This window comes from Cololabis saira, chromosome 10 (genome assembly GCF_033807715.1).
Source record: "Cololabis saira isolate AMF1-May2022 chromosome 10, fColSai1.1, whole genome shotgun sequence".
Lineage (NCBI taxonomy): Eukaryota > Metazoa > Chordata > Actinopteri > Beloniformes > Belonidae > Cololabis > Cololabis saira.
The window spans coordinates 21,271,309-21,298,893 of record NC_084596.1 but is presented as its reverse complement, the minus strand read 5'-3'; the positions used below and the strand labels follow the sequence as shown (position 1 = coordinate 21,298,893).

Sequence of the window (27,585 nt, the reverse complement as noted above, 5' to 3'; positions counted from 1 at the left end):
TCAGCTTCTATTTTTTTTAGGTTTAGTTATTAGTCAGAATTCACGGGGGAATTTCCCACCAGACAGCAGAAGACATCATGGCTCTCGTAGTGGTTAAAGATGATACATCCTATAAACAGATCATATCTCCATGATACCGCCACAAAAGCAATTTTGTCAGCAGCAGTTGGTGGCTGTGCCCAATCTGTTCTGATCAGAAACATTTAGTCTGCAGACCAAAAGTTTAAATTAAATATGTAATCAATGCAGGTGACTTTTTGAGGATGGAAACAGGAGTTACTGATGTAAAAATAGAGATAAATCAAGACCACTGTTCAGGTGGTGGAAACTCTTTGAAAAAAAAACATATAAGAAAAAATTAAAATAAAAACAGAATTCATCTGGAATCCCAAATTACTAAATAAGTATCTTAATCAGTGGCTGTTGACCCATTAGAAATGCAAAATATATAACAAAAGCGTTTGACATAGTAGAAATTAAATATGAGGGGTACAATCTCTATTGTTAAAAGGATGATAAAAACATTTTATATATGTATGTTAATGTTGATCAGTTCTATTAATACTAACAGTTTATGTAATTTAAAACTGAAGTATATATAAATACTTTCATACATACATGAAAAAAAAGTAAAAGAAATAAATGCATGAGCGAGATGTCTGTTTTTTTCCTGATTATTTTTAATGAGTTTAATCATAGATTATTTGTTTACAGTGTAAAGAGATGCTCTGATAGTGTATTTTGATTTTCGATACTGATTCTTTTACGTGGGACAACTCACCGATAATAATCGGTAATAATACTAATCTCATACCAGTGTTATGTTCTAAAAAAAAGGTGTTCTACCTTTTTGTTAAAATTTAGTACTGAGCTTACATGATTGTTATCATAATTGTTTTGGGTCGTCTGTCCTCCCCTTTGGCTAAAACAAGGTCCTCGTTCACATGATGGCTACTTACTACTTACTTGCGGTTTTGCTGGTGGGATTATTCCAGAGTAAAATAATTCCATATTGCTGTGGTAATTGGACGATGCACAGTTGTAAATACTTGCAGACATGACAGCCTTATCTTGTGCAGAAATGGTGAGTATTTCTCCCCCGGTATCTGAATCAGAACAGCTCAAAGGTATTTTACTAAAAGATTAGCTGTTTTAGGAAATACTCTCCTTCATTTGTTAGGGTTTATATATTGCTTCATTATTTAAACTAATTTCAGCTGCTAACAGCTTCTTATAATTGGAAAGGTACAACCTAAATGTAACACCTTAATTCTTTTTTCTTTTATTTCACCATTCTCTGTAGATTCCCCTGGTGTGCTTGAAATCATTGTCTTGCTGCATCACATAATTACTTCCAAACTTTAGCCGGTCACAAGTCCTCACATTTGACTCTAGGTATTACTAGTGAGTCAGGATGCAGCACACCCCTCTGTATACCATTCTGGAGATGTGTTTGGATTGCAACATAGTTGTTTTTAATGTTTACCCAAGGTAGGGGCATGTATAGGAATACACAAACCAACCAACTCCCAGGAGGAGCCTTTGTTTAGATGTGCAGTCGTGTTCTGCAGATGTGCACTAAAGCTATTTGTTGCTTTTGTTCCCCATTTTTCTAGAAAACCAGTAACCCGTATGCTGGCTGATAATGTTGCTATCTGCAGAGGCTGAGAAAATGTGAAAATATCTCTCAGTAATAACGATTTCATTTCTCCATAATATGAACAGTCAGTTTGGTGCAGCTTGCTTGTTTCAGAATGAGCCAGCTAACAGTGAGGGAGTCTTTTTCTGTCTTGATGTGGGTCCATTATGACACATAACATTACAGTTCTCCAGTCTAAATGCACACAAAAATGGAAGTTGTGTATTTCACTGATCACAGCTTGGTGAGGTATGCCATAATGACTAACCAGCACGAAACTAACATGAGGTGCTGAGTTTATGTGTTTTTGTTCATCGTGTGTGTGTTTTACCCTGAGTCCATCATCATTGTCATCCTCATGTGCTGAACTTGGGGGAGATGGTGTGGCGGATTTACTTCCAGGAGGTGAAGGGGAATTATGGGTAGCAGAGTTCCCACTGAGCACCAGCTGGGACTGGTTGATAGTGGACAACTGGCTTTGTTGACTAGCTCCTGACTGGCTCCTGGGCCCAAGAGCTGCTTCGATTGGCTGTTGGCTGCTGGTAAACCGAGAATCCGAGTTCACCATCTGCTGCATCTGAACAAAAACAGCAAGTGAAAATGATAGAGAATGATTTTATCTTTGTGTGGATTACTGCATTATCTCATTTACCTTCTATGTGGGTGCATGTGGGATCAAAACAGCAACAAGAGTGAGGTAAATAACGCAAACCAAAACCCATAAAGCAGTCCTGAGAATTTCTGATGGCTTTCTCATTATTGGTAGAACTGTCAAAATTTATGATAGTTTTTAACTCGTTTAAATTGTACGGAATCATTATTTTTCTTTTTAATTTTTTAATTATTTGATGACCTGGGTGTACCCCTGCCTTTTATCCTACAGCAGCTGGGATAGGTAAAGCAGATCCCCACGGCCTGAAGTAGAAAAAAGTGGTGTAGATGGTGGATGTCTGGTAATTCAATCTTTCATAAACACTAAAGCACATTAAAAACAATACCATCAGGTCTTGAAACCAGAGAACAAGTAGGAAAGTTTGCTTGCTAGATAATTTATTCATTCATTATGTTATGCTAAAAATAGTGGAACACTGACCACGATCCACACGAGGGTTTCCAAGGTATGGTGTGAAAGACACGCCATGCGGGAAACAATACACATACACACATTTGGATGTGTGCCTGAATAAAACAGTCATATGATTACATCGTAGTTGTACTACAGTAAATATGAATAAATGATTTTGAGTTTTAGATGCGCTGCTGACAGCCTGTTGCGATATCAATAATCATGGACTGGTCATTTTACACTGCAAATTATGCCACGTTTCAACATCTCTTATGATGAGTAACTATGACAACAAGAAAGTTATTTACATATGGGAATAGCTGATTATGCAATCAAAAGTCCAAGTAATGCCCAGGATAAGACCCCAAAACCAGAGAGATTAAAGATAAGATGTTGCAGGGAGAAAGTTTAAACCATCTCTTCTTTTAGTTGCAGTGGAGAATGTGTGACCACTGGCAGATGGAACTGGCTTGGAGCGCTGATGAAACCTGTCAATAATTAAGGACTACATGTTTCAGAAAGTCAGGGATAAAGTTAATTAATAATTTAGACTCCAACACCCCTCTACCCAGCTTTCATAGGTGGGAGACAAACAGATCAACAAGACGAGTCATGGAGACAAGTGTTGTTAACAAGAGACGTAATCCTGCATGTTAGTGTGAAAGAGCGTATGCACTTTGATATTTAACTGTTTGCAGTGAATTTCCATATCTGTTCTCTAATGAGACACTTCACACCTGCCAGTGCTGCATGTGATGTCATCAGCTTCAATGTTGCCTGGCTGCAAATAAAACACACACACACACACACACACACACACACACACAGATCTCTCTTTCTCTGGTACAATTCTTTCTTCTCAACATTTTATCAATTCAATTTAATGGTGGTTTTTTGGTGTTTATTTCAATTATCTATTCGGAGTTATTTCAATTTATACTGTAAAAATGATCACCGAAGTATAATTCAAGTAATTTAAATTATGGCTATAAGCTTTCTGTAATAAAATGCAGTCATGAAATTAAAAACATGAGCCCATAACTCAGTGATTTATAAATATGAATGTAATGTGCCGCTGTTGGACGGACCCGTGACACGTCTAGGGTTTACCCCTAACTTCTGCCCCGAGAGAGCTGGGAAATGTGCCGTGCATGCAAGTGATTATACATGCAAAAATCCACAAATAATTAGCTATAATCTTGGAATTTCTTTCTTTCTTTCAAAATAAATTTCCACTGGATAGATATGTTTATTTTTGTGATGTAGAGTACAAACTTAATCCTGCAAGTTATTAAGTTGGCAAAGAACAGAAACTCTTAGTGGCAAAAGGATGTTTACAATATTTGCCACGAAAACACAAATTTGTGACATCAACGTCACATTATCTGTTGAAATACAAAATGTGCTTGAATCAATTAAAGGAAAAAGAGCAAATGCCAGACAGAAATATTTCTTGCTGTGTGTTTAGCTAATCCTGATGATTGTATATCAACAGTAGATCTAATGACTATGGATAATAGAAAGTTGCATGCTTCTTGTTAAGCACCAAACAGCAAATCAAAATTTGCAACTAATTACTTTTTAACTAGCAATTAAAAGTGCATTAGAATTTATTGGAGACAAGTAATGATAATAAGTTATTGCTCGCTCAGTGTCTACTGGATGTATTACCATTGTATCTGTTCATACTTCACCCATAATATTTTCGCCTGGAAAAATACATCAGTAAATGCACAATGACAATTGAACGTAATTTCATTATGTAGCCAGAAACACAACTTAAACTGTTAACAAGCTCATTTGCTTATATTACTGAAATGGTGGTATCTCTGTCTTACTTACTGTCTGTTCTATCATCCACAAATATTCTTAAAAAATGAATGACCTCGTCTTTCAATGTCACTGAGACAGCATAGCCGGCTTTTAAATCAGACCTAAACCTTAGATTCAACGTTAGACTGAAACAGGTCCCGAGCCACATAACACACTCGTATAACAGACCCAGCCCTGAAACACAGTCTGTCTTTGCTTGGCAGGATTTGTGCAATGTGCAGCAGTCCTGGATTCACTAATAATGAAATCTGATAGTAACCGTGGCAACAGGCAATACAGGTCTGAGGGAAGAGAGGATCAGAAGTCATTTAAGACATCAATTCCCATTTCCCACTCATGTGTAAGTACATCAATAGAGCTTTTTAAACTCCATTTGCTACACTCCAGAGAAGTGCTACATATCTGGGGGAGACGTTGAGTCCACAGATGAAGACTGAACAAATACAAACACGTTTTATCCGTTTGCCTTCAGGGCCTCAATAATTCATCAGAAGATTGTTTACTACAGGATATAAAGTGACCACACGGCCCAGTCCACACTTTTACTGTCACACCTGTCAGGAATGCATAATGTGCTATCGTCTTTTAAAAAAAAAGGCTACTGAAAGACAATATGGGATAAATGTTGCCAGCTTGAGTTGATTCATATCTCGATCTCTGAATACAACAAAGGAAATATTTTCCCTTAATGTCATTAGAATCGTATTACATCAACATTTTTAATAAACTTTTGCTCCTCTGTTATGAAGCAGGAGGCAATGAAAAAAAAGATTAACATTTATTATCGTTTAACATTTGGCACTTGATGCCTATTATAGAAACAGATTGATAATGAAAAAAAAATAAGCTGATACAGATAGATTGCTTTATTAAAACTGACATACAAAGACAGAAGACTTCTATGAATAGTTTTCTATATCTAGAGGAGGAACATTTCAGGGCTTGTACATTTTTTTAAATATTTGGGATAAAATAATATATTTAAACAGAGTTTAATTGTTTGCCCTGTCTGATTTCAGACACCTCACTCAAAATGGTACTTAAGATCCCGTAAAACAGAAGTGAATTTGGACTAATATTCTCACACGTGCTTTTTCAGTACAACTACTTTTGTAATTATTCAGTTAAACTGGCATTTCCATCGTGAGTCAGTCACATGCAGCTCTAGGGTGTCCACTTCTCAGGAAAGCAAAAGTTAACATTATGAACCCCCTGGTGGGAACTTTGACACTTATTGTCACAAATATGAAGATGACACTTGAATGTCTGCATGTATTTAGAGTTTCCTCTCAGTAAGTATTGAATAATAACGGATGTGGTCTGGGTAGCTATGGCCCTCATGGGAACACGTTACCTGAACTCGCTTACTGGCAGCAGCATCCGAACGCTGCTGCGGTATTTAGGTGGAACACCGAATAACATTTCTCAATAATGGGAAAATGTAAAGGCTGTAAAGGCTGAAAAAATACGCATCTGTGGTGATGGCGGAGACTTTAATGTCATATAAGTAAAAAACAACACGTGCAAGAGTCATAATGTTGCCAAAACCTTTACTTTGACACTATTATTGCATCTGATGGCTAAACTAAGCCTTTTAGCAGAGTCGTTGGAAATGATGAGGGTTATTTGTTTAATAAATAAATTAATAAAATAAATATCATATATATTTAAAAAAAAAAATATTTAGACAATAAATATCTAGATAAATATTTCGTTTAAAAAAAATCTAAATTTGCTACTCTTTACAAAGAAAAATGTCCTAATCGAATACAATGACTAAGACGATTATATTAGAAAATGCAGCATTACTAGTACTGGATGTATAACTGGCTAAAGATGACGGTGGGTTAACAACGATTAACATTCATTTAGAAAAGTCAAATAAGCCAAACACGGAGACAAAAATCAGAACATAAAGGAGGAATCTAATTTCATGCAGATAACGTGACAACCAGCGAACACTGACTGGAATGGAAATTCCCGTAACAGGCTTCAGTAACTAACAAAAACAATCACAAATTAAAAACTTAAACAAAGGAAAAACATGAATTAGATTTTCCCTTCAAAGATATTGTGGGGTTTGATAGGTCACTTCTGATGATGGGAGAACCCCTGATGGTAGAGTAATGACTGACTCATGTCATGATGCCCTGAGCGCTACTCAAGGTTCAAATCTATACAACAGTGCGGTCTGGGACAGGATTTAAATATAAACTGAGAAATGTACACATCTGAATGTGTTCCTACACCCGGGAAAAAGTAAAAAAAACTTTTATTTTGTTATGAATACTTCAACAGAACTTTTAATGGAAAAAACTATTTATAAAAGTTTAAAATTAGTTATAGATTGAAGACTGATTATGTAGCGTAACTAAATCATAGTTTTCTTAAACCTCTTTTTCCTATCATTCAAATGAAAAAAGACAGTTTGGTATCACCTAAAAATTGTTTTTTATATGTTAATGTACAACATTAATTTGCAACAGGTGCAACAGTCCTCCATATATTCGTATTTATAAATCATTGTGAATTTGGCTTTGTCAGGTTGTAGGGTGTTGCACATCTTTATATATATATATATATATATATATATATATATATATATATATATATATGTATATATGCGCAAACTTTATTTCAAGGCACATCATGATCCTTCATCATAATAGTCACACTCCATAAAGCACATTTTTGTCAATTGGAAATATTGCTGGAATGACCTATCAGCACTCTAAAAAATAAGAATACAAATTTTTTTTGTCAATAATTTATTCTCACCTGAAATATTGTCATACTTAAATTGGATCATGTAAATCGCTCTCCGGGGTTTTGCTTTTTGTGCTGTTTTTGTTTTGTTCAGATCTCGCTATAAACAAAGTGCTACACTACATTCAGTGATGTTTTTCTCTCTTTTTTCTCCATGTGACACAGGAACATGAAAAGCAAGAAGAACCATAAACAGAAGTGTAAATGTCAGACATTATAAACTGGCACTGCACAGCAAAATGACCAACATAAAAGCAGTTTTCTGAGCTAATAATTTTGGACAGTCGACATTTAGACAGCAGCTTCTGCTGCAAATTCAAAAAGACCAGTCCACATCTCAATATTAACTACAACTCAATAGTCTTGCTGCTCTATTAATAACACACACACATTCTGACTTGAGTCTTTCTAGTCCCCTTTATATCCACCCCGATTAGGCTGAGCCCGGCACGGTTGCTAGGCAACAATAGTTCCTGGACTGGCAATAAATGTATGTTAGCATGAAAGTATAAAAGTGAGATGCAGAGAAATAGAGACAGCAAAAAAGTAGGACTGAGACAGAAAAATAAGACCTTGCCTTTAGGCCACTGAAACAATGATCTCCATTGTAACATACTTAACAGACAGCTTAATCACATCCAGAGGAAGAAAAAAAATCTGAATTTAATTAAAAGCTGTTAAAAACCACATCTGCTGTGGTGTTTAACAGTCTGATACTGCTAAAGTCAGGAAGAGTGCTTCTCGTGTTTTTTTTAACCGACTCTCAATATTACATTTAATATAGCGCTCAAGAAAGCTGCCAGGAGCTGTGAGATCAAGAGTAGGAGGTGAGACAGTTTCATTCTTAATAAAACAGGTGCAATCTTAATAACAGGCAGTGTCACTTATAAACCTCTGAAGAGCCAGTTTCTATAACAGCTGAAGTAACAAAAAGTCTCAGCTTTAGCTTTCATTTCTCTACTGTATGACACAGCCTGCCACATGTGAATGTCACAGCTAAAAGCGAGAATTTCATTTTACTGTGAAATAAAGACTTAAAATGTGAACTAAATGTCAGATCGACAGGATGCTGATTGGCCTTCAAATAGCACTGCCCCAGGTAATGTCTTAGTTTGTAAAGCTATACAGAATAAAATATGAAAGAATTCAGTTTTTCACTGACACTAGACTTTGACTTGCAGGAAGCGAGTGAAGTCAAAGACGAGAATAACAAGTGCATTTGATCAAGTCGAAGTACATGTGATCCAGAAACAAATTGATAGTACTTCCTGAAGTTGCGTCTTTGGAGTATCAAAAACAGCTTTTTTCGTCTCTTCTGGGAAGCAGTATGGTATGTGAAGTTTAACTTAAGCAATGAGTGTCAACACCTTGGTTGGAAAGTACTCTTTTGATACAATGCACATTTCTGCTGTTTATTAGTATGCACAGCACGTTCCCACATGATTACAGTTTTACCAAAATGTTGCTCTGGATCACTTCTGAGATCAAACTAAGGGTGAAAACCTAAAACGATCAACCCCCACTCAGTTACGGTATTTCAGAAATGTTAGATCAGATGGAGTCCCATAGCAAAACATATTAATTGCAAGTCTGTATAAATATTATATTCAGGGAGTAAAAACCAAACAAATAGAACTGAAAATGCCCAGTTTAAAGGAAAAAAAGCACTTCTGGTTCCTGGGACTTGAATAGAGCTTATTCATCTTTCATGAGAAGAACTCCACCTGTGGTTACTCTTTTAGCGGTGCCTGTGAGAACATACAGCTCTTTTCCTTTATGTTTCCACTCTGGAAACAATTAGATAAAAGACATTTTAAAAATAGCATGTTTGAGTATAGACATGTTAAGGTGAGTTGGAAAACAGGTGCACTTTCTTTATTAACCACAATCTTCTCTTTTTATTTTTACAGTTCTAAATTTACTGCGCTCCCATCTCGCATGTCTAATTAAAAAAATGTAAGACTTGGTTAAAAAAAAAATTATAAAACTTAATAAAATATTAAACCTTGGAGAAAATATTTGAATAAAAAAATTATTATTAAAAAAGTTATAACATATCAATTATGAATGAATATCGCATATCTTCGACAAAAATACAGATGAAGTAAAAACGTGAGTCTTTGTTGTCTTTGTTGAATCTCTTTTGGGTAACTGCTGTAAGATGGAGATGAAACATTGCACCTGGATATAAAGCTTTCTTTTTTGCTGCTTTAAAAGGCGCCAGTTTTTTTTTTCTATTAACTGATTCTTTCCATTGAAGACCAAAGGTCCCCGATCAACACCAGTTTCATAGTTCATACATGATGAATTTCGACATGGAAAATCATCTGAATATCGCATGTCTAGCCAGGCCGAGCGACAGGACATGACCGGCGTTTCCATCAATTAGTCAAGCGTTTTGCCTGACATAAGTTTATTCGATTTATCTTTCTCTTTGAGTGAATGGAATCTGGAGACTCATAAGACACACATCTGTGGTAAAACAAGAACTGGCTAGACTCGTTGAGACAGTTTTAAAACCCTTGTGTGGGTGTTCAGGGTCTAAAACATTTTGGAACACCTTGCACAATCACTTGTAGTGCACACACAGAGAAAAGGTCACGATTTCCTAAGTCATGTATGCCTACGAGTTTACTTTATTGCAATAATCTTAGCACCTCTACATCACTGAAATCAACACGTGACTTATTAGGAAACACTCACCACAGAAAGAGTACTGGTCATCGGGCCTCTGTCTGGGCTGAACGTGCTGCCGTCTCGGTTCAACATAGCGGCTCCGTCCTGGCTGCCAGACATGCCGGGCAGGTCCATGCCCTGCAGCTGGTAGGGGTGGTGTGTAGCTGAGATAGAGGGGGGCTCCATGGAGTGGTACTGCCCAGAGGAGGAATCATGGGGTAGGTGAGGGGGCACCATGTGGTCTGGCAGAGTGGGGGGAGTGATGGGCGGGATGTTGAAGTCTTCATCACCCAAAGTGCTCACTGGGTATGACTGAAAGTGAAAGGCAAACATGAAATACAGACAGTTAGAGCGAATTCCAAACCTGTAATTTTTTTTGTTCAATATCTGAAAATGTAATTTTCAGAAGTCACACATTTCCCAGTTAACCTCCAGTGATGTGGCCCACACTTGGGTGGATGGGCAACGCTGCCTTCAGCACGGTGACAACTTGGAGAAAATCAATAAGAATTGCATAGGGGACTTTAAGAGACTGAAGTGTCATCAAGCATTACTGTCAGAGTTAATAGATGGGAGAGATTGTAAAAAGTGCCCCTTATCATTAACTCAGAGAGCTGAATCCAGTTTGAACTACATCTCTACATTTTTCATGTAGTCACTTTTCTTCAGTCTGAGCCTCTATCAAAGACCAATTATCACTAATTATATTCCTCCTCTTGAAAGAAAGCCTAGTTCGCAAAAACTAGCTCACCCAGAGCAGAACAATGAAGTCATTTATATGTACAATTCAAATATCTTAAAAATACTTGCGGACTATTTTTGTATGTACATATACATAAATGCAAATCTGACATGCAAAAAGAAAACCAGGAGCAGAATTGAAGATGATTCTGAGAGCAGACACGAGAGAGGCAGACATGAAGAAGGAAATGGAGTGAAAGAATCATGCAAAAAGAGAGCGAGAAACACTGGAGAGAAAGGAGAAAGAGAGGCAGTGTAAGAGAAGCCTTCTCATACTAATCTGACAGAGGAGATCTTTTATAGAGACTGACAGCCTTTTCTGCTTGGCTAGCCACACCAGTCTCTCCATCTCGTTCTCTTTTGCTCTTCATCTCTCACCATCCTACTTCTTCCATCCCTCTTTTGCTCTCCTGCTCTCCTAATCTCATTCTCAATTTCTCTTTAATCTCTCACTATTTCATTCCCTCTCACTCTTTTCTCACACACATGAAACCTGTATGTAGTCTCACTTATAATTTGCACTATACAAATATACACATATACAAATATATATATATATATATATATATATATATATATATATATATATATATATATATATATATATATATATATATATATATATACATATATATATATATATACATATATATATCCAACATAATCAACTGAAAGTCTTTCCACCTTCCGTGTCTAACTTGTGGGCCTCATGGCATCACTGGGAAGAGGCCTGAGGGTTTCAGTGCACCGGCAGTAGCTGGATGTGTGCTACACTGTGAACATGATTCACAGACATTTGCTCCTCAGATAAACAGTGTAACGCCTTTTCCTTTATATTATATATATATTATATAGATATGTGAAGCCTTACCGGCTTCCACTAGCACAGCAGCTTGCATTGACTTGACTCTTTCTTATGGTAACTTTAGTGACTGAAATCTTGTTGCTTCATGTTTGAAGCTGCTTTAGTTTACAGTTTTAATTAGGTCAGTCCTACTTTCAGTGAAAATACATTTATTTCGATGAATGTGGTAATGACACATGAAGACGCCTTTTGTTAATATGTGTCTTAAACACATGTATTTTATTTACATTTGTTGGGGACTAGTTTTGTTTATTCCTTGTAAAAAAAAACAGCTCAACTTTCACATGACAGGTCATACGAGTAACATGTTCATTACTTACAACTGGTGTGATTAAAGTGTAGATTTTGAGTGAAAAATGTGTTCAAAAGTTGTTCAATTTAAAGGTTCAAAAGTATTTGGACAGTTGACGATGCCAGGTGTGGTGCATCGCCTCATTATTTCTAGACGAATGAAGCAGATATAAGATCTGAAAAGATATTAGGTTTTAAGTTGTCATTAAGCTGCTGTTTGACTGGAGCTACCAATACAATGTCAAAAAAGAGTAAGTGAAGGGAACAATCATTAGGCTGAACAAAACAAATAAACAAATATAACTCTTAAGAGAGAGATAGCAAAAACAATCCTTAGGTGAAGAATGGAATAGACTCACTGTTGGCTATTCATGGTGTGATTGCTGGTGTGTAGGGCTATAGTCTGCTTACGTTCAACCAAATGCTTTAAAATTGACAGGATGGAGTTTTGCCCTACAGATGGATAATGACGATTAATATACTAAAAAAGCAACTCAAGACTTTTTTAAGTCAAAGAAATTAAACGTTCTTCAACAGCCACGTCAGCTTCCTGATCTCAACCAAGAAGAGCATGATTTTCATGTACTGAAGACAAAACAGGAAGCAGAAGGGCTTTCCAGGGAAGGTCTGGTGAAGCATCTTCAGAGAGGAAACTCAGAATTTGTTGATGTCTAAGACTTCAGGCACTTATTAACTACAAATGATTTCAGTCAAAATATTTTTTTTTAAAGACAAAATTTAACATTGTTAAATTTGGCACATATTTACAATTATTTGTCCAAATTCCCTCGAGCCTCGGAAAATGAAGTCCTTTAAAATGCCTTAAAATGGCTGTAATTCCTAAATGCTAAAACCTTTTAAATTAAAGAATACATTGAATTGCCTTAGTTTATGTCTACATTTTGATCAAATCTTTATAATAAAATCTCTGTCATTCATTATTCTGGGCCTATAAATCTGTAAATATCTGACCTGCTAAAATGCACTACTTGAGAAAGTAGTTCATTGAACAGGAGAAATGAAGACTCACTAAGGACTTTTAACATTTTACATTAATTAACAAACTTTATTTAAATTGTATAAAAAAAACAGTGACAGTAAAATATTACTTTTAATGTGTTAATACAGATAGGATTAAACTGCCAAAAGAGGACCTGCTCTTGAAAGCTTTTTTTTTTTTTTTTAAATCAATGCTATTAATAATATTGCAAATTAATTGTAACATATTGCAGGGTGGCTTAAGAAGCTCAGTAGTGGAGCTTCCTTTAATTTTGATGTCCTTGTTTAATTGGCCACCCTCTTTCTATAATCAAGAGTGAATTTTGTCTGAGAGTCTGGACATCAACATCACGTTCAACTGCACGGTTTGTCAAGTCCTGACAAACCAGCAAGTTCAACAGCCTCTTTCATGGTCTCACATTTACACACAGTGTCCTTATGGAGCTCAGAGCTCTGCATAAATTATATTGCCCTGTCTGTTTTCTGTCTGCCTCTCAGTCTCCCTCCCTCTCCTACGCTATCATTTCTTAAACTTCTGCATAAATTACTCCTCTTTCTCAATCTCTTTCTGCTGCTCCATTCATGTCAGTACAATAGCCGGGTTCTTGTGCACTAGCAGCTTCTAGAAAGACTAATGTAGTCAGGATTAAGTCCTTACACACACGTTGTGTTCAGATCACTAATGCACTTCTTACCTTCAAGCAGTATCAAAAAGCACATATGGATGAGTAAGAAGTCATACTTTGACTACTATGACTATGATAAATCACATGAAAGGTGTGTGATAAACATTTAGACAGATTCAATCAGAACTGTCTAAAATGAAATTGTGATTTTTTTCTAATTGTGGAACGTTCTGAGCAAATGTTTATGCAGATCTATGAACGTAAAATATTACTCTATCTTTTATTTGTTTATATTGCTCTACCTCGATTTAGAATTTAAAGTATATTAAGATGCATTTTGTTCATTTACAGCTACCACCTACTGTATAGTAGCCACATAGGGAAGCTCTGCATCCTTTTATTTGAAGGTCTTATAAAAATCTAAGTTGCTGTGGTCAAATAAAATTCTACTTTTAGCACAGTAGTTCCCTTTCCTTTCTTCATAGCCTAATTTTGAAGGGAACAACTTTTCTCAGGGACTAACATTTGGAGAGTCTTGCTCCCTTATCTTCTGCATGTCCTGCTCAAGCACCAGGGACTAAATGAGCGTAGCAGGAAGTCCTGATATTTCTGGGTGGACTTTGCTGCACTGGCAGCTTCTGATTGGTCAAGTGTTTTCACCACATTATTCAACCACCTCATTACATTTAGCACAACCTTTTGGAAAGTGCCACATGTCACTGCTCAGTGTTTGTTTGCTGCAGCTCAGAGCTGCTGGCGGGACACATACATCTGTCCTGTGAGGGCAGCAGAGAGGACCTTTTTTTTTTTAACTCTTTATCAATCAGGAAATTTATTTGTCACATTCTTGTAAAACCTTAGACTACAGAGGTAACTAATGATGATATGAAAAAACTATTAATGAACAAAGAAAAAAAGTTCCTCAGATAGTGGGTATTTTTGGTTGAATAAAGCTACACAATATGTAGGGTAAATATTAAAAACAGGTGTATTCAAATTCTGTTTTATTACAATGTAGTACATGAAAACAGAGAGTATGTGTTGACACTGGCTGAGGCAAATTAGGCAGGATCCAAATATTTAGATCTTGTTATAAATATTTTGATAGGAAATAACTGCAAAGATATATATAGTGCATGGTTTTCACTACGTTTACACTTTAATTTAGGCCACTTTGTTAAGCCTTTTGTATTTCTGAAGGGACACTTAAAATTAATTTAGCTTGGTGTATGCCAGTTAAGTGGTGTTTTTATTGAAGATGTAGGTCCAGTGAGCTGTACTGGCTTAGTTGTGTGTGTGGTCTTGATATTGTGTGTGTGCGTGCGTGCATGTGTGTGTGTGTGTGTGTGTGTGTGTGTGTGTGTGTGTGTGTGTGTGTGTGTGTGTGTGTGTGTGAGTGTGTGAGTGTGTGTGTGTGTGTGTGTGTGTGTGTGTGTGTGTGTGTGTGTGTGCGCGTGTTCACCCAGGGCAGGCGGTGTATGTCGGACATGTGTGCATCTCTCCTCCAGTGCTGTGAGGATGGGTTGGGTGGCGTCACCTTGCTGAGAGGGTGAGGGGGCTGTGGCACACGAAACTGTGGGAAGAATCACAAAGACAAACAGGGAGTGAAATGAGCCCAGAGGCCAGGCGGAGGTCAGGGGTCAAACAAAAAAAAGGCCATGAAGAGGAGCAAGGACAAAACAAGAGGGACACAGAGAAAGAGAAGGACAGAGAGAGAGAGAGATTCTCCACACGGAGAGGTTCCCACAACCAGAATAAACTAAAGTAAAGGATTTGTGTGTGTCTGTGTTTATGGATTGGTGCATTATTGCATTTAAATCTAAACCACTGAATATGCAAAACTGAGCCAAAGTAATAGAATAATAAATAAATAAAATGAGAGCCAAGGTGCTATTTAAAGTGATGAAGAGAGGCTGTGAATAAATAGCTTGTTCATTTCTTCTACAGCTAATCTGTGAAAAGAAAATGCTACAATAAGTGCTGTACAGCTGCAATGAGAAATGATGAACACATACAAACTTCACTGACCCACAGCTACAAGCAGGACAGTTGATTTGATTTTGGTTAATGGGAGCATAGTGATCTCTGGGCTCTTTTTTTTACCGCCACAATGTTGCAGTTTAATACACTTCAATGTGATTATATCTTCAGACTTTCTATATAGTCCCCATAAACACTGAGCAGCTATATACCTCCATTCAGACATCAAACTGCTTTTAAGATTTTTTTTATTTGTTTGGAGCGAGAGAGAGATGTACCCAAACCAGCTCCTTTGAGGTGACGATCTCAGATCTCTGAACAGAGTCTGCTTCTAACTTTACATATTCTTAAATTGCAACGAAACATGGAGCAAAAGCAGAATTTGTGATTTGTATAGACCTGTAAAGTACAGATTTAAGCAGTGACACCATTAAACTTTAGAACTGTTCTGAATGTTAATGTTTTGGACTCCTCATCTTTGCTTGTAACCAGGACTACATTTCAAAAGCTTCAGCCTTTTGATTTCATTAAAGGCATTTGATTTGATGAAGTCAGTCGTCACAGAGTCACGACAGACAGTTATAGATGCTGGCAGCAATTAAAGATGGGTCTGTATAGAAATGTGCTTAGTCGATGATCAGGAAAATTAACGATCAGCTACTGATTAATCTTTCATATTTTACATATAATGTATATCATAAATAACTATAGAAAAGAGAGTACACTTTTGTAAAATATTAAACAACAATACTTTTCCATTTAGGAGAATGGACTGAACTAAGGCAGTAGTGGAGCCTTAACATCTTATCACTACATTTGAAAGCTGCCTGCAACATGAATAAAGTAACTCTACTGATTTTTGTTAAGAAAAATAACCATGGTAACAGGCTCAGGTGTGACATAAGATTGCAGCTAACTAAGTCCAGCTGCAGAAAAAAACTCACTCCTGGTACCGACAGTACCGACGATACTGGCTCACTAACTTTGCCAGCTTGAGGGACTTCGCTCCATTCTCTCTTTTTTTTCTGAAGAAAGTTAAGGTAGGAAGGTTCAATATTTTTCCATAATTTTATATTTGAAAGGATCCCACACCAAACTTTTCTTTGTTATTTTCATTTTGCTTTCGTTTTCTACAGCAGCTTTGTGGTCCTGTTCTAGAAATCATTTGAACCACAATGAATTGCACTTCCTCCCGGTAGTTTCAGAACAGCAACATCCAGTGCATCGCTTTGAGATATAACCTCGTTATAATGATCAAATTCCACATGATGGACAAAATTCTTACCGATCAGTTATCAATAATAGATTAATAATCCTTATTCCTAGCCACAACGATCTTCTGAAGAGTCAGTATTTCAGTGAGCCTAATGAAGTTAAAGGTAGGGCTCTCTGTGCATCTTCCAGGGAACTAAATTACAAAAGACAAAAACAGGGGTCTGGAATTGACTGATTCGTTTTGCAGCTTTTAATTACAAAATTGAAGGCTACAAACCTAATATTTGTCCTTTGGAACCTGAAAAAGCTTCCGAATGAATGAATCCCTGTGTAGTGAAGAGGATGTACTGTATAGTCCAATAGAATGATAAATGTGTAACTTATGCATGATCCTAGTTGGACCAATCAGAACCAGAGGATGCAGAGCACTCCCCTCTCTTCTTCATCAGTTTGCTTAGTTTCTTTGTCGCCTAATGTCTAAATACGTTAACAATGACAACTGACTACTAAGATTGGGAACTTTTACGTACACCATACCTGCTAAACATCAAGTTAGCATACTGCATAAGCATTCCAGTAAGTTGTTTTTTTGCTTGTTTGTCTGTTTCCATACTAACTCTGAAATGATCAATTGCCCAAGCAGTTGTACGCAAAGTCATCATCCGGTTAAGGTTAATAACATAACTTTAGTTTTACAATGCAGGGGCATTGAGATTTGTCATTCACTGAATTTTAAAGGGACTGTCCCTTTCAATCTTTATAAGACAGCAGTTTTTTTTTTTTTTTTTATATTGCACAGCGTTTTAATATTCCACAGCATTTTAAATTCTTTACTGGAGCATCACACACTATCTTTCAGTGAAAGAGATGCATTTGTCATACTCTATGTGACACAGCCAAATGTATGAAAGCAGGTCCTCAAACCTATAAAGCACCAATCTACACAGGTATTGTACTACTGTTACTGTTCTTTATGTCTGCACCCTTCTTGTCTCTGTTTGAACACACTTCTGCTCCAGTAACAACTCAAAAATGACAAGAATGAGGGCCAGACTGGACTAAAAATTGATTATATTCATCACAAACCTCTGACTTTATGGAAGCAATACAACGTCAATAATATAGCTATAAATTCTTTTTCCACTCACTGCTCCATAACTTCTTATAGAATGATGCTATGAATAAAACATAAAATCATTCAGCTCTATGCCACAAAATATTCTGTATTTCTTACTTTATGAATAATGCTTCCTATTAACATGAGCCTTCCTTGGTGGTGAAGAAAGTCTGTGCTAACAAAAACACATCTAATGTTCTAATGTCTGACTCCAAGACTACTCTCTGAATTCAGAGTATTTGCCGCATGGTGCAGCAAATACTGTTCACAAGTAATCTAATAATGGCTGAGGTTTACTATGTTTGTCAGTGCCTCAAAGTGATATAACAGGACAGCTGTATATACACCCCCAGCTACTACTACATTTAGAGAAAACTTAATGGTATTGTTGTGTTTCTAATGGAAAATTCCATCCATCTTTCAGCACCAGTCCATTAACATGCATGCTCCATTCACTTGAAATACTGCCGAATGCTGCTAAAAATAACTGTTTTGATAACCAAAACATTTAAGACTGTATTTCACAATTACAGCTATACAATGTGATCAAACATTGGTACAGTTCTGAAAATGACTTTGAATTGAAAGTTCCTTCAAAGCTTCAACTAATGCATTTGACTACTGTCCTCTTCTTTCATGTTCTCCCTTCAGTTGTTACCACAGTGGATCGCCTGCTTCCATACGCACTGAGCTAATGCAAAAGACGAAAAAAGAGAGAAAAGGTAGCCATTCTTTTCTTTTTATTGCCTGTCTTCCTTGGATATGTGTGTACATAGAATTGCTGGAAGGACTTGGTTATTTTGTTCCTTCATCGTTTATCACTGAAGACACACTAATGTTTGATGCTTATTCAACTCATCTTAAAACAAAAAAAACAGTTCACCATTATAGCTATATTATTGACGAGCCCTGGCACTGCAAAGTCAGTGGGCCTGCACAGGCGCTTTCACAAACATTACTCACTTCTTGCATAATGTTGTGCTTTCTCTTATATACCTGTAACAGGTGAATCATGGAAATCTACAATCTTCTGTATAAAATGTGTTTGGACAAAAATAGTAAACATTTGTCAGTTTAATCATGATACAATGATTATTGTAAGTGAACACAGCCTTGAATGGGTCTGAGTGTTAAAAGTGTAACATATCCATCAGTCAGCAGGTTAATTGCAACTAATGGCAATTGCCAATTCTAATGTTTTTAAATATTAAGTATTTATGTGTTTTTTATTTAAATTATTTCTTTGTCAATGCTCACATACTATTGCTCATTCAGAGTGGAAAGAAAAGGACATGAACCCTTCGAATTTAATAGTTTTCTGTATTAATTTACCACAAAATATGGTCTAATGTTTATCTCCATAATAGACAAACATAATGTACTGAAACTGGTAGCACACACATAGTTTATTGTCTGTATTGAACATGTAACCTAAAAATTCATAGTTCTTGCAGAAAAAGTAAATGAACCCATAAACTGATTACTAGGGTGGCCAATTAATTACTACTGATTAACCCCTAGGGATTAATACATTGATAAAACTGATTAATGAATTGATTTTTTGCAACTGCATCACAGGCTACTGCAGAACTTCTCTATTCATAAAAAAAAAAAGTAGGAGCTTTAAGACACAAGTACACTAATGCTTTAGGCCAGTCTGACTGAATAATTGATATTGATTTGTACAGGATGGGGATTGTTTTGATGTAGCTGGAAATAAAACTAAAATAGCTAAAGGTAAGTTCAAAAGGGTAAGGTGATAGGGTAAGATCCAATAATCTTATAAGAAAGTAAAACATTTTTTAAATGTAAAATAACATCAGTAATGTAGTAAAACATAAATTCATCTGAAAGTAAGCATGTGCTCCACTGCATCTGTGCCTTACAGTGCACAGTGCATCAGTTGTTGAGGGACTCTTCATCAGAGCTTTCCAAAATAAACACAGATTTTAACAGCATGCCTACTGTCAAGTATAATAAAGCTTTTAATATCTACATCAGTAGAATCTCATTCCTTCTGATCTTTTTTCTTTCTTTTCTTTCCTCCAGTGTCTCGCTGTAATTAATACATAAATCCTAATAAATCCTGAAAAACATCCTTTGGTTCCAACTGGACTATTTTTCCTCGTTCCCTTGTCTTACTGAGACATCAACTTCTAAAAGAGTAGCAACTGTCTTTCATTCTTTTTTATTTGTGAATAATCTTTCTTATTCTAAGACGAATGAATCCAAATTGTTTAGAAATGGGCTTATAACCCTTCATAAAACCATGAAATAATTTGAGATAGGTACCACTTTACACTATGAACAGGTAAGTTGGATCCAACTTATATTTCAGGATGTTTAAGGAAGGTTTCTACTTTATCGAAGAGCATACAGTAAGAGCACACTGAGCTCACACCTCACCCCAAATCAAGAAAAATGTTGAATTCAACATTTTCTGTGTATTTAGTCAGAAAGTAAGGTAGCATCTTACTAAACTTGAAATATTTAATTTGCCATTCTTATTTTTGTTTTAAAGCCAATAAACTGCAGATTTAAAAAAAAATGGTTAAGCCAACTCATCCAGCACGTTAAATTAATTGCTATTAACCAGTAAAATGCATGAATAAAGCAGTACAAGTCAAGTTAGCTAGTTTCTTCAAAGCAAGGTTTGAAAAAGTACTTTGTTTCAGCTATGGCTCAGGCACACTTTTTACAGCGTGCAGGTAGATATTTAATTCAGGTCACTAACCGCTGTGACCACAAAAGAGCCTCAACCTCTGACTTCCAAAACACAAGAAATTCAGCAAAATGTGAGAATGTGGCCAGAGGATAAAGAAGCGAGGGCTGGATAATTCAATGCTAAGTTGATACTGTGACATAACAGCCTCCTTTTAACCAGACTAGCTGACCTGTTGGGTTTTTTTTTTTATATATTTCAAGTTAAGACTTTGAGTTAACTTTTATGCTACACAGAGATGACTGAAAAAAATCATTCAGTGCAATATGAAACTTGAAAATGAAAGAGAGTCAGAGAGTCACTTCACAGAGCGCATAACTTTGTGGTCCAACACACACAAATGAACACACAAATGAACACACACACACACACACACACACACACACACACACACACACACACACACACACACACACACACACACACACACACACACACACACACACACACACACACACACACACACACACGGCCTCATAAATGCTGACCTGATTGGCTGAGGCGAAGTCAAGGCCTGCTTCTGGCACGCCCAGGAACATGGTGTCCCCATCCAGCTGGAGAGAACAAAAAGCAAGAGCAACAATGTCAACAAACTAAAATCAAACACAGCAAACACAGAGCAGCCACCTATGAGTGGAGATGGAGGTAGAAGATAACTGGCAAGCAGCCAGCCCATTTTCAATCAGCCATCTTCTTTTGACAATGAAAGTCCCACTGGTCTTTTAGTTTATATCCGTCACAGAGAATTAAAAGAGCTAGTTTTATATTGATAGTCTATAGATCATAGTTGTCACAGGTTTATCACAATATTAAAGAACAAAATAAAGTTGATTTACAGTACTGAAAGCATTCAAAAACTATATAAAATGCTGATAAAACTATACAATAAAGCAGAAAAGTGCAAAAGAAATACAAAAAGTTTTATTTCTCAGATTGGTCACATTCAGCCAGGCATCTTCCAAAAATCACCCACGAATATTAATCACATAGTACTGTATAAATTACACACTTTACATTTATGTCATGATGCTTTTTTCTACATCTTACACCTGTTGTGCACACTTCAACTTCCAAAGGAGCACCATAAACCTTCAAGGGAAGGTGATCAACCTTCACGCTGCAAAAGCTGGTTTTCAAGGTCAGCATCTTGTGACTACGTAGTAGAAAACAGAGAATATCTTGTGTGCACACTGAATCTGGGTTTTGGATTGCGTTGTTGTAAGTTACTGACATTCACAAGTTACATAATATCATTTTATTCTATTTTAGCCTTACACAAAACCATATACCATTGCAACTCATATCACATAGAACAAAATGGATTCTACAAGTATGCTGTACTGCCTTGACTTCTGAATTTCTCTTTTATTTGCACCAGACCTTCTCCTGCTGAGGCCATTCTTATTATGCTTTACTCAATGTTGGGTTTTAATCTCACTGTGCAACATAGATAACCACATGGCAACTGCTCATATCACCAGATTCACTGTCAGTCAGTGGATTTAGCACTTGATATCTGCTTGTTGTTGGAATGTGTGCAGCATACATACATACATACATACATACAGTATATACACACACACTTATATAACTAATCAAGCACTCTGTAACTGTTGAGAATGAACCAGGGATAATTTACATATGTTTTAACTCACATGCACATTACCTCTGTAAAGTTCAGGCCGGCGAGACTGAGCTTTTGGGGCAGGATTTTATTTGTAGCTGACATAATAGTAGTCACTATAGTGTTGATCCACCCCTTTCACTAGAAACTAACAACGGAGAGATAAAAGATATCCCTTTACTGTTTTTTGTTTCTTTACTTTCAGTTAGTGCGTTTTGCATTCATTTTCTCTTATAAATAGGAGCTCTACTTATGTGAGATGGCATTGTAAGCTTTTACTTTAAAAATAAATTCCATTTCATATACAGAGGAGAAATAGCATCTATCAATAACCAGTGAGGTTTCATTTTTGCATAAATGAAACAAGAAAAAATAAACAAAAAAGCTGACAGGACAGCAAAATCAGAGTGAAAAAAGAGCACTAGAAAAAGTTAGGTGAAATACAGTCACATTATTGTACTTGTCTAACAGATAATTTTTTTCAACGAATATCTCATAAAAACAGTTAAACTGCTGCTATGACCAACAACAATAACCCTAAAGATGCTAAAGGGGACATACTATACACTCAATTATGTGATATCTGTCAGTAGAAGAAGTTGCTATTCCCGAAAGGTCTGTTTTTTTATGCATACTGATATCACTGATTACTAATTTAAAAGGTTATTAAATGTAACACTATCTTAATCTAAAAACATAAACACCGGTATAACCTTCTGTGAATAAACTTTTGATTCCACACAAGGAAAGGCCAAACAAATCCATATTTGCATCCATAAGCCATATTCAAATAATTCATAGTGTCCTAGGTACATACTCATTGTCTTGGTTGACAAACACAAGAGCATTTGAACAGGTGGGTAGAGCAAAGCACTGTCTTGTGTATATAAATACACACATACACTCACAGGCACACGCACACACACACACACACACACACACACACACACACACACACACACACACACACACATACACTCACAGGCACACGCACACACACACACACACACACACACACACACACACACACACACACACACACACACACACACACACACACACACACACACACAGGTGGATAGACAGGTGTAGCTGCCCTATCCATTTGCCAGCTGTTGGGTATTATGCAAATTAGGTGTCGGTTTACAGAGTCAACGGAAAAACCAAAAAAACAAGTGTTGTAATGGACAGTATGCTCTCTTGTAGCATTAAAAGTTAATTTTTTACGTTTTACGTGGAACTGTTTTATGTTTAAACAAATAAGTGCATTGAAAGAAAAGCTGAAATTTGTCTCTGTCTGGTCTTTGTTCTTCGTCTCTCATGGTAAATTACTTTTTTACACAAATCAAATGAGAGAAAGACCTGCTGAAGTCATAGTCAAATGATCCATGCTCTACAGAAACAAAATTACCCAAACAGAAAAAGATGTGGCACGTGGTTTTGACAAAAAATAACCACTTAAGGTGAGCATCTTTTCAGGAATTAGCATTTAACAGAACTTAATCAGTTGACTAAATGATCAATCAAATATGAATGTCCACAGAGCTACAGTGGATATCATGGTGGAGGCGAGGAAGAGACTCAAGGAAGTAATGACAGAGAAGAAAATGAAAGAGTGACCCTGTAAGAAACCAAACAAGAGGATGGGGTCATAAAGGTGGCTTAACCTCCATGCCTAAGGGAGGAGGGGCACTGAGCGGAAATCTGCAGAAGTTTATTCTGCGATTTGCTGCTTCAAATTAGCTATTACACACAACTGTCCATATTGCCACAATTTGATCTCTGCATATTCAGTTGGAATCCTTGAATAATTACAACCTTTTTTGCACCTAAACAGAGAATGTTTCAAAGCGTTACAGCTTAGATCACTTGTACATTTCTCAACCGGTCCTGTGATGGTCTTGCAACCTGTCCAGGGAACCAGTACGCATGGGCAAGCAGTTCACTCGTGGGATTGCTGCTACCTGCTAGTTTAAAGGAGAGATGTAGGCTTTCTCTTTAGGGAGGAAAAAAATGCTTTATTATATTTATTATGATAGCTTATAGATGGATAACAAAGAAAGTAAACCCAAGGTCTCACATAGAAGGACATAACAAATAAAATACTGAAACACTGGATCATTGGGTATACAGTGCCAAGTAAGAAAGACGTCATCAATGATTTTAGAAAAGCAATTCTTACACCCCAATTACCGGGGAAGCAAATTATCTGGGGAATCCATCATTATGCTGTGATTATGCCCATGCCAAACTTCTTAGGAGTAGAAATTTAGCACGTTTAACTCAAAATCAAAACATGGGTTTCTCAAAGAAATTGAAAAAAAAAAAAATCTAAGTGCCAGTTTGCATGTTAAATGTTTCATTTTGTGACAGCATGAATAGACAACAATTGACAAAAGTTGTCTGGATCAATCTGGACCAATGTTATTTGGACAGATTAACCTGAAGAGTATACTGCTGGCCATAATGCACAGAGAAATGTTCAGAGCGAAGCACATCGAAGAAACATCATACCAACTATCAAGCATGACGGCAGAGATAATGATTTGGACTTGTTTAGCTCATAGTTCAAGTATTTGTTTCCTAATCATTTGGGAATTACTTAAAACAGCCACTGAAACCACTAAATGTCAAAAAACTAACAAAGAACAAGAGGCTACAATTACAATTAAAAAATAGCAAACATCCTGCAGCCTCTGCTATCAGCAAATTAAGACTCATTAAGGAAAATCAAAGAAGTTCTGCAATTTTATGTAATAAAGGATAGAGGTTTTAGAATTTGATATGACACACCTGATCTTTGTATTGTTGGAACTTTTTAATCTTGCGTCATGTAATTCCCAAATTTTTTCAAACTCTAACTGAGAAAGGCCTTGTGACCTACCACAGTTTTAAAGATGCTATCCAATAAGTACTAGTACTTACTTAAGTATCTTTTTTTTAATATTTGAATTTTCAATTAGATTGTTAAAACAAAAATTATGTATGTGGGCGATTAAAACAGAAAAACAAAAATCTGCCAGAACAGCAGAATATGGAAAATTACCGTATTTTTCGCACTATAAGGCACACTTAAAAATCCTTAGACGTTCTCAAAAATTGTGCGCCTTATAATCCAGAGCGCTTTATGTATGAATTTTGTTGTGCTTACTGACCTCGAACCAATTATACGTGGTACACTGCGCTCAAAAATCTGTCAAAATGTTTTAGAGTGACTTTAGTGAGTGATGAAGCTGCTCCACTTGATTGATGGTCGGACCATTCCCAGCTGACAAATTAAAGTCGGTGCTTGGTTGGATACGGGTTGCAACGTCAGACAACGTTAGCTAACTAATCATGTAGTGCTGGCAAGCAAACATCATCCAACATCTAGTCCAGAGGTCGGCAACCCAAAACGTTGAAAGAGCCATATTGGACCAAAAACACAAAAAACAAATATGTCTGGAGCCGCAAAAAATTAAAAATCTTGTATGTATAACCCTTAGAATGAAGGCAACACATGCTGCATGTATCTCTATTAGTTATAACTGGGGGAAGATTTTCGAAATGTCAAGAAAAAAGTCGAAATGTTGAGAAAAAAGTCGAAATGTCAAGATTAATGTTGAAGTACAATCTTGAAAAACAAAATCGACGTTAAAAAAGTCGAAATGTTGAGAAAAAAGTTGAAATTTCGTGAAAGAAGTCGAAACATTGAGATTAATGTTGAAATCTTTGTTAACAGAAATGTTGAAATGTAATATTTATTGTACAAATTTTTGCAGCATTGGAAAACATTCAGAATGTTTGTGGCATGTTTGTCCTCCGACAGAAACCACATTAACACAAAAAATATATTTCCCTCCCCCATCGATTTCCATTTTCAAACATTTTTGAAAAAACTCCAGGGAGCCACCAGGGCGGCGCTAAAGAGCCACATGCGGCTCCAGAGCCGCGGATTGCCGACCCCCGATCTAGTCCATTTTACCTTACTATAATTAGACGTCAAGCCAACGTTAGGTTTTTAGCGCAAACACAATTTTCAAATTTATACCATAATCCAATTATAATTGTTGGAATACAATGTTGTTCCAGCCTCACACTAACTTCAGGTGTCCACTATCAGAGAACAGGACGCAGTACGACGCTTACCTCCTCCCCTTTTTATTTGTGGATTTGTGGAAGACGAATTATTTAAAATGTGAGCATATTTTTCTGTATTTGTTACAACTGAACCATATTCTGAGTTATTGTGAATGAGTGCAATAAAGTTCAACTTACCAGACTGTTTTGTTTCGCTTTATGTTTTATCATTGATATTGCGCCCTAAAATGCGGTGCGCCTAATGGTCCACAAAATACGATAGTATTGTAAAGAAAACTACAACTGGCCCATTCCTTCCACCAATTACAATTTTGGCAGATTTTGAGAAGATTTTTAACCAACTGTGCTGTCAGGGATGGGTGAAGGTCTGCGCTAGTCCTGTTTAAAAGACAGAGAAGGAATATAAACTAATATTAACAGCCTATCTAGTCTTGATTTGTACAGAAAACAAATATTAGAATACTAGATTCTGATGCCTAAAATCTTTAAATTCTTTATCAGGGTATATACTGAGATACTGTACGATACAAATCTCACACATTACATGAAAATAACAAACAAAACCTGTTCAGAGTAACTTTAACAAGCTGTGTCAGTGTACATTTAGAGTCTTTCACAGATGTGAAACAAATGGCTAATGTGTTTCTGCTATCCAAAAGACAAAAATAGCTGTGAACCTACAGTAAATAACATCAGAAGAGGAGATGAGAAAGAATAAGGACAGAGAAAAAAGCCAGAGGAGAAAAACTGTGATTTATTTTTTTATTTTTTTTTTTATTTTTTTTTTAGCAGGCACTCAGTGCGAGAGGCAGAGTGGAAGCCATTATACTCTTCATTTACTCAGAGGGACAGAAAGAGATAGAGCTCAGTGGCTGTCAGTGATGTTAATTTATACCTGGTTGCTCAGCAGTTGTGCTTGACATGTAAACAACCAAAGATGCCAAGGATTCTTATTTGTTTTGTGTCTCGTTTTTATCAGTAAATTCATGAAAAGTCAAGATCATAGTAATTGTGGAAAAAAAGATATATATATATTTCTCTCACTGGTGTAAATACAGGCATTGTTTCTGTAATGGGGAAAAAAGTTTCTTTTGTGAAATGCAGAACTCAATAATTAATGCAACTATATCTTGCAACACCACTTATAAACAGAATTATTTTTAGTGGCAAGAAGTGACCATTTCAGATTTGCAGTGGAACAGGGGGAATTTGAAGCATGCAAAGCTCTCTTTTTCTTTTTTTTTTTAAATGACTAAAGATGAGTCATTGCTGGTCTGCCATACAGGAAACAGTTCAAGCAGCAAAATGGTGTTTATATTGCTCTCATTCCCAGTGTCAGATGACA

The 27,585-nt window shown here is 36.4% G+C and overlaps 1 protein-coding gene across 3 annotated transcripts in view; it reads right to left on the bottom strand.

Annotated features, from left to right (window-relative positions):
• The window catches only part of tox (thymocyte selection-associated high mobility group box), a 53,657-nt gene that overhangs the window by 9,822 nt on the left and 16,250 nt on the right, over positions 1–27,585 (bottom strand). For 2 of the 3 annotated variants that reach the window (XM_061731998.1, XM_061731999.1), the window contains exons 2-5: positions 21,025–21,090; positions 14,965–15,075; positions 10,008–10,292; positions 1,971–2,216 (exon numbers count right to left, since the gene is read on the bottom strand). In XM_061731998.1, the coding sequence (XP_061587982.1) occupies positions 1,971–2,216; positions 10,008–10,292; positions 14,965–15,075; positions 21,025–21,090 (708 nt within the window). The remainder of the gene's footprint in view (positions 1–1,970; positions 2,217–10,007; positions 10,293–14,964; positions 15,076–21,024; positions 21,091–27,585) is intronic. The other variant, XM_061732000.1, reaches the window with a different exon arrangement.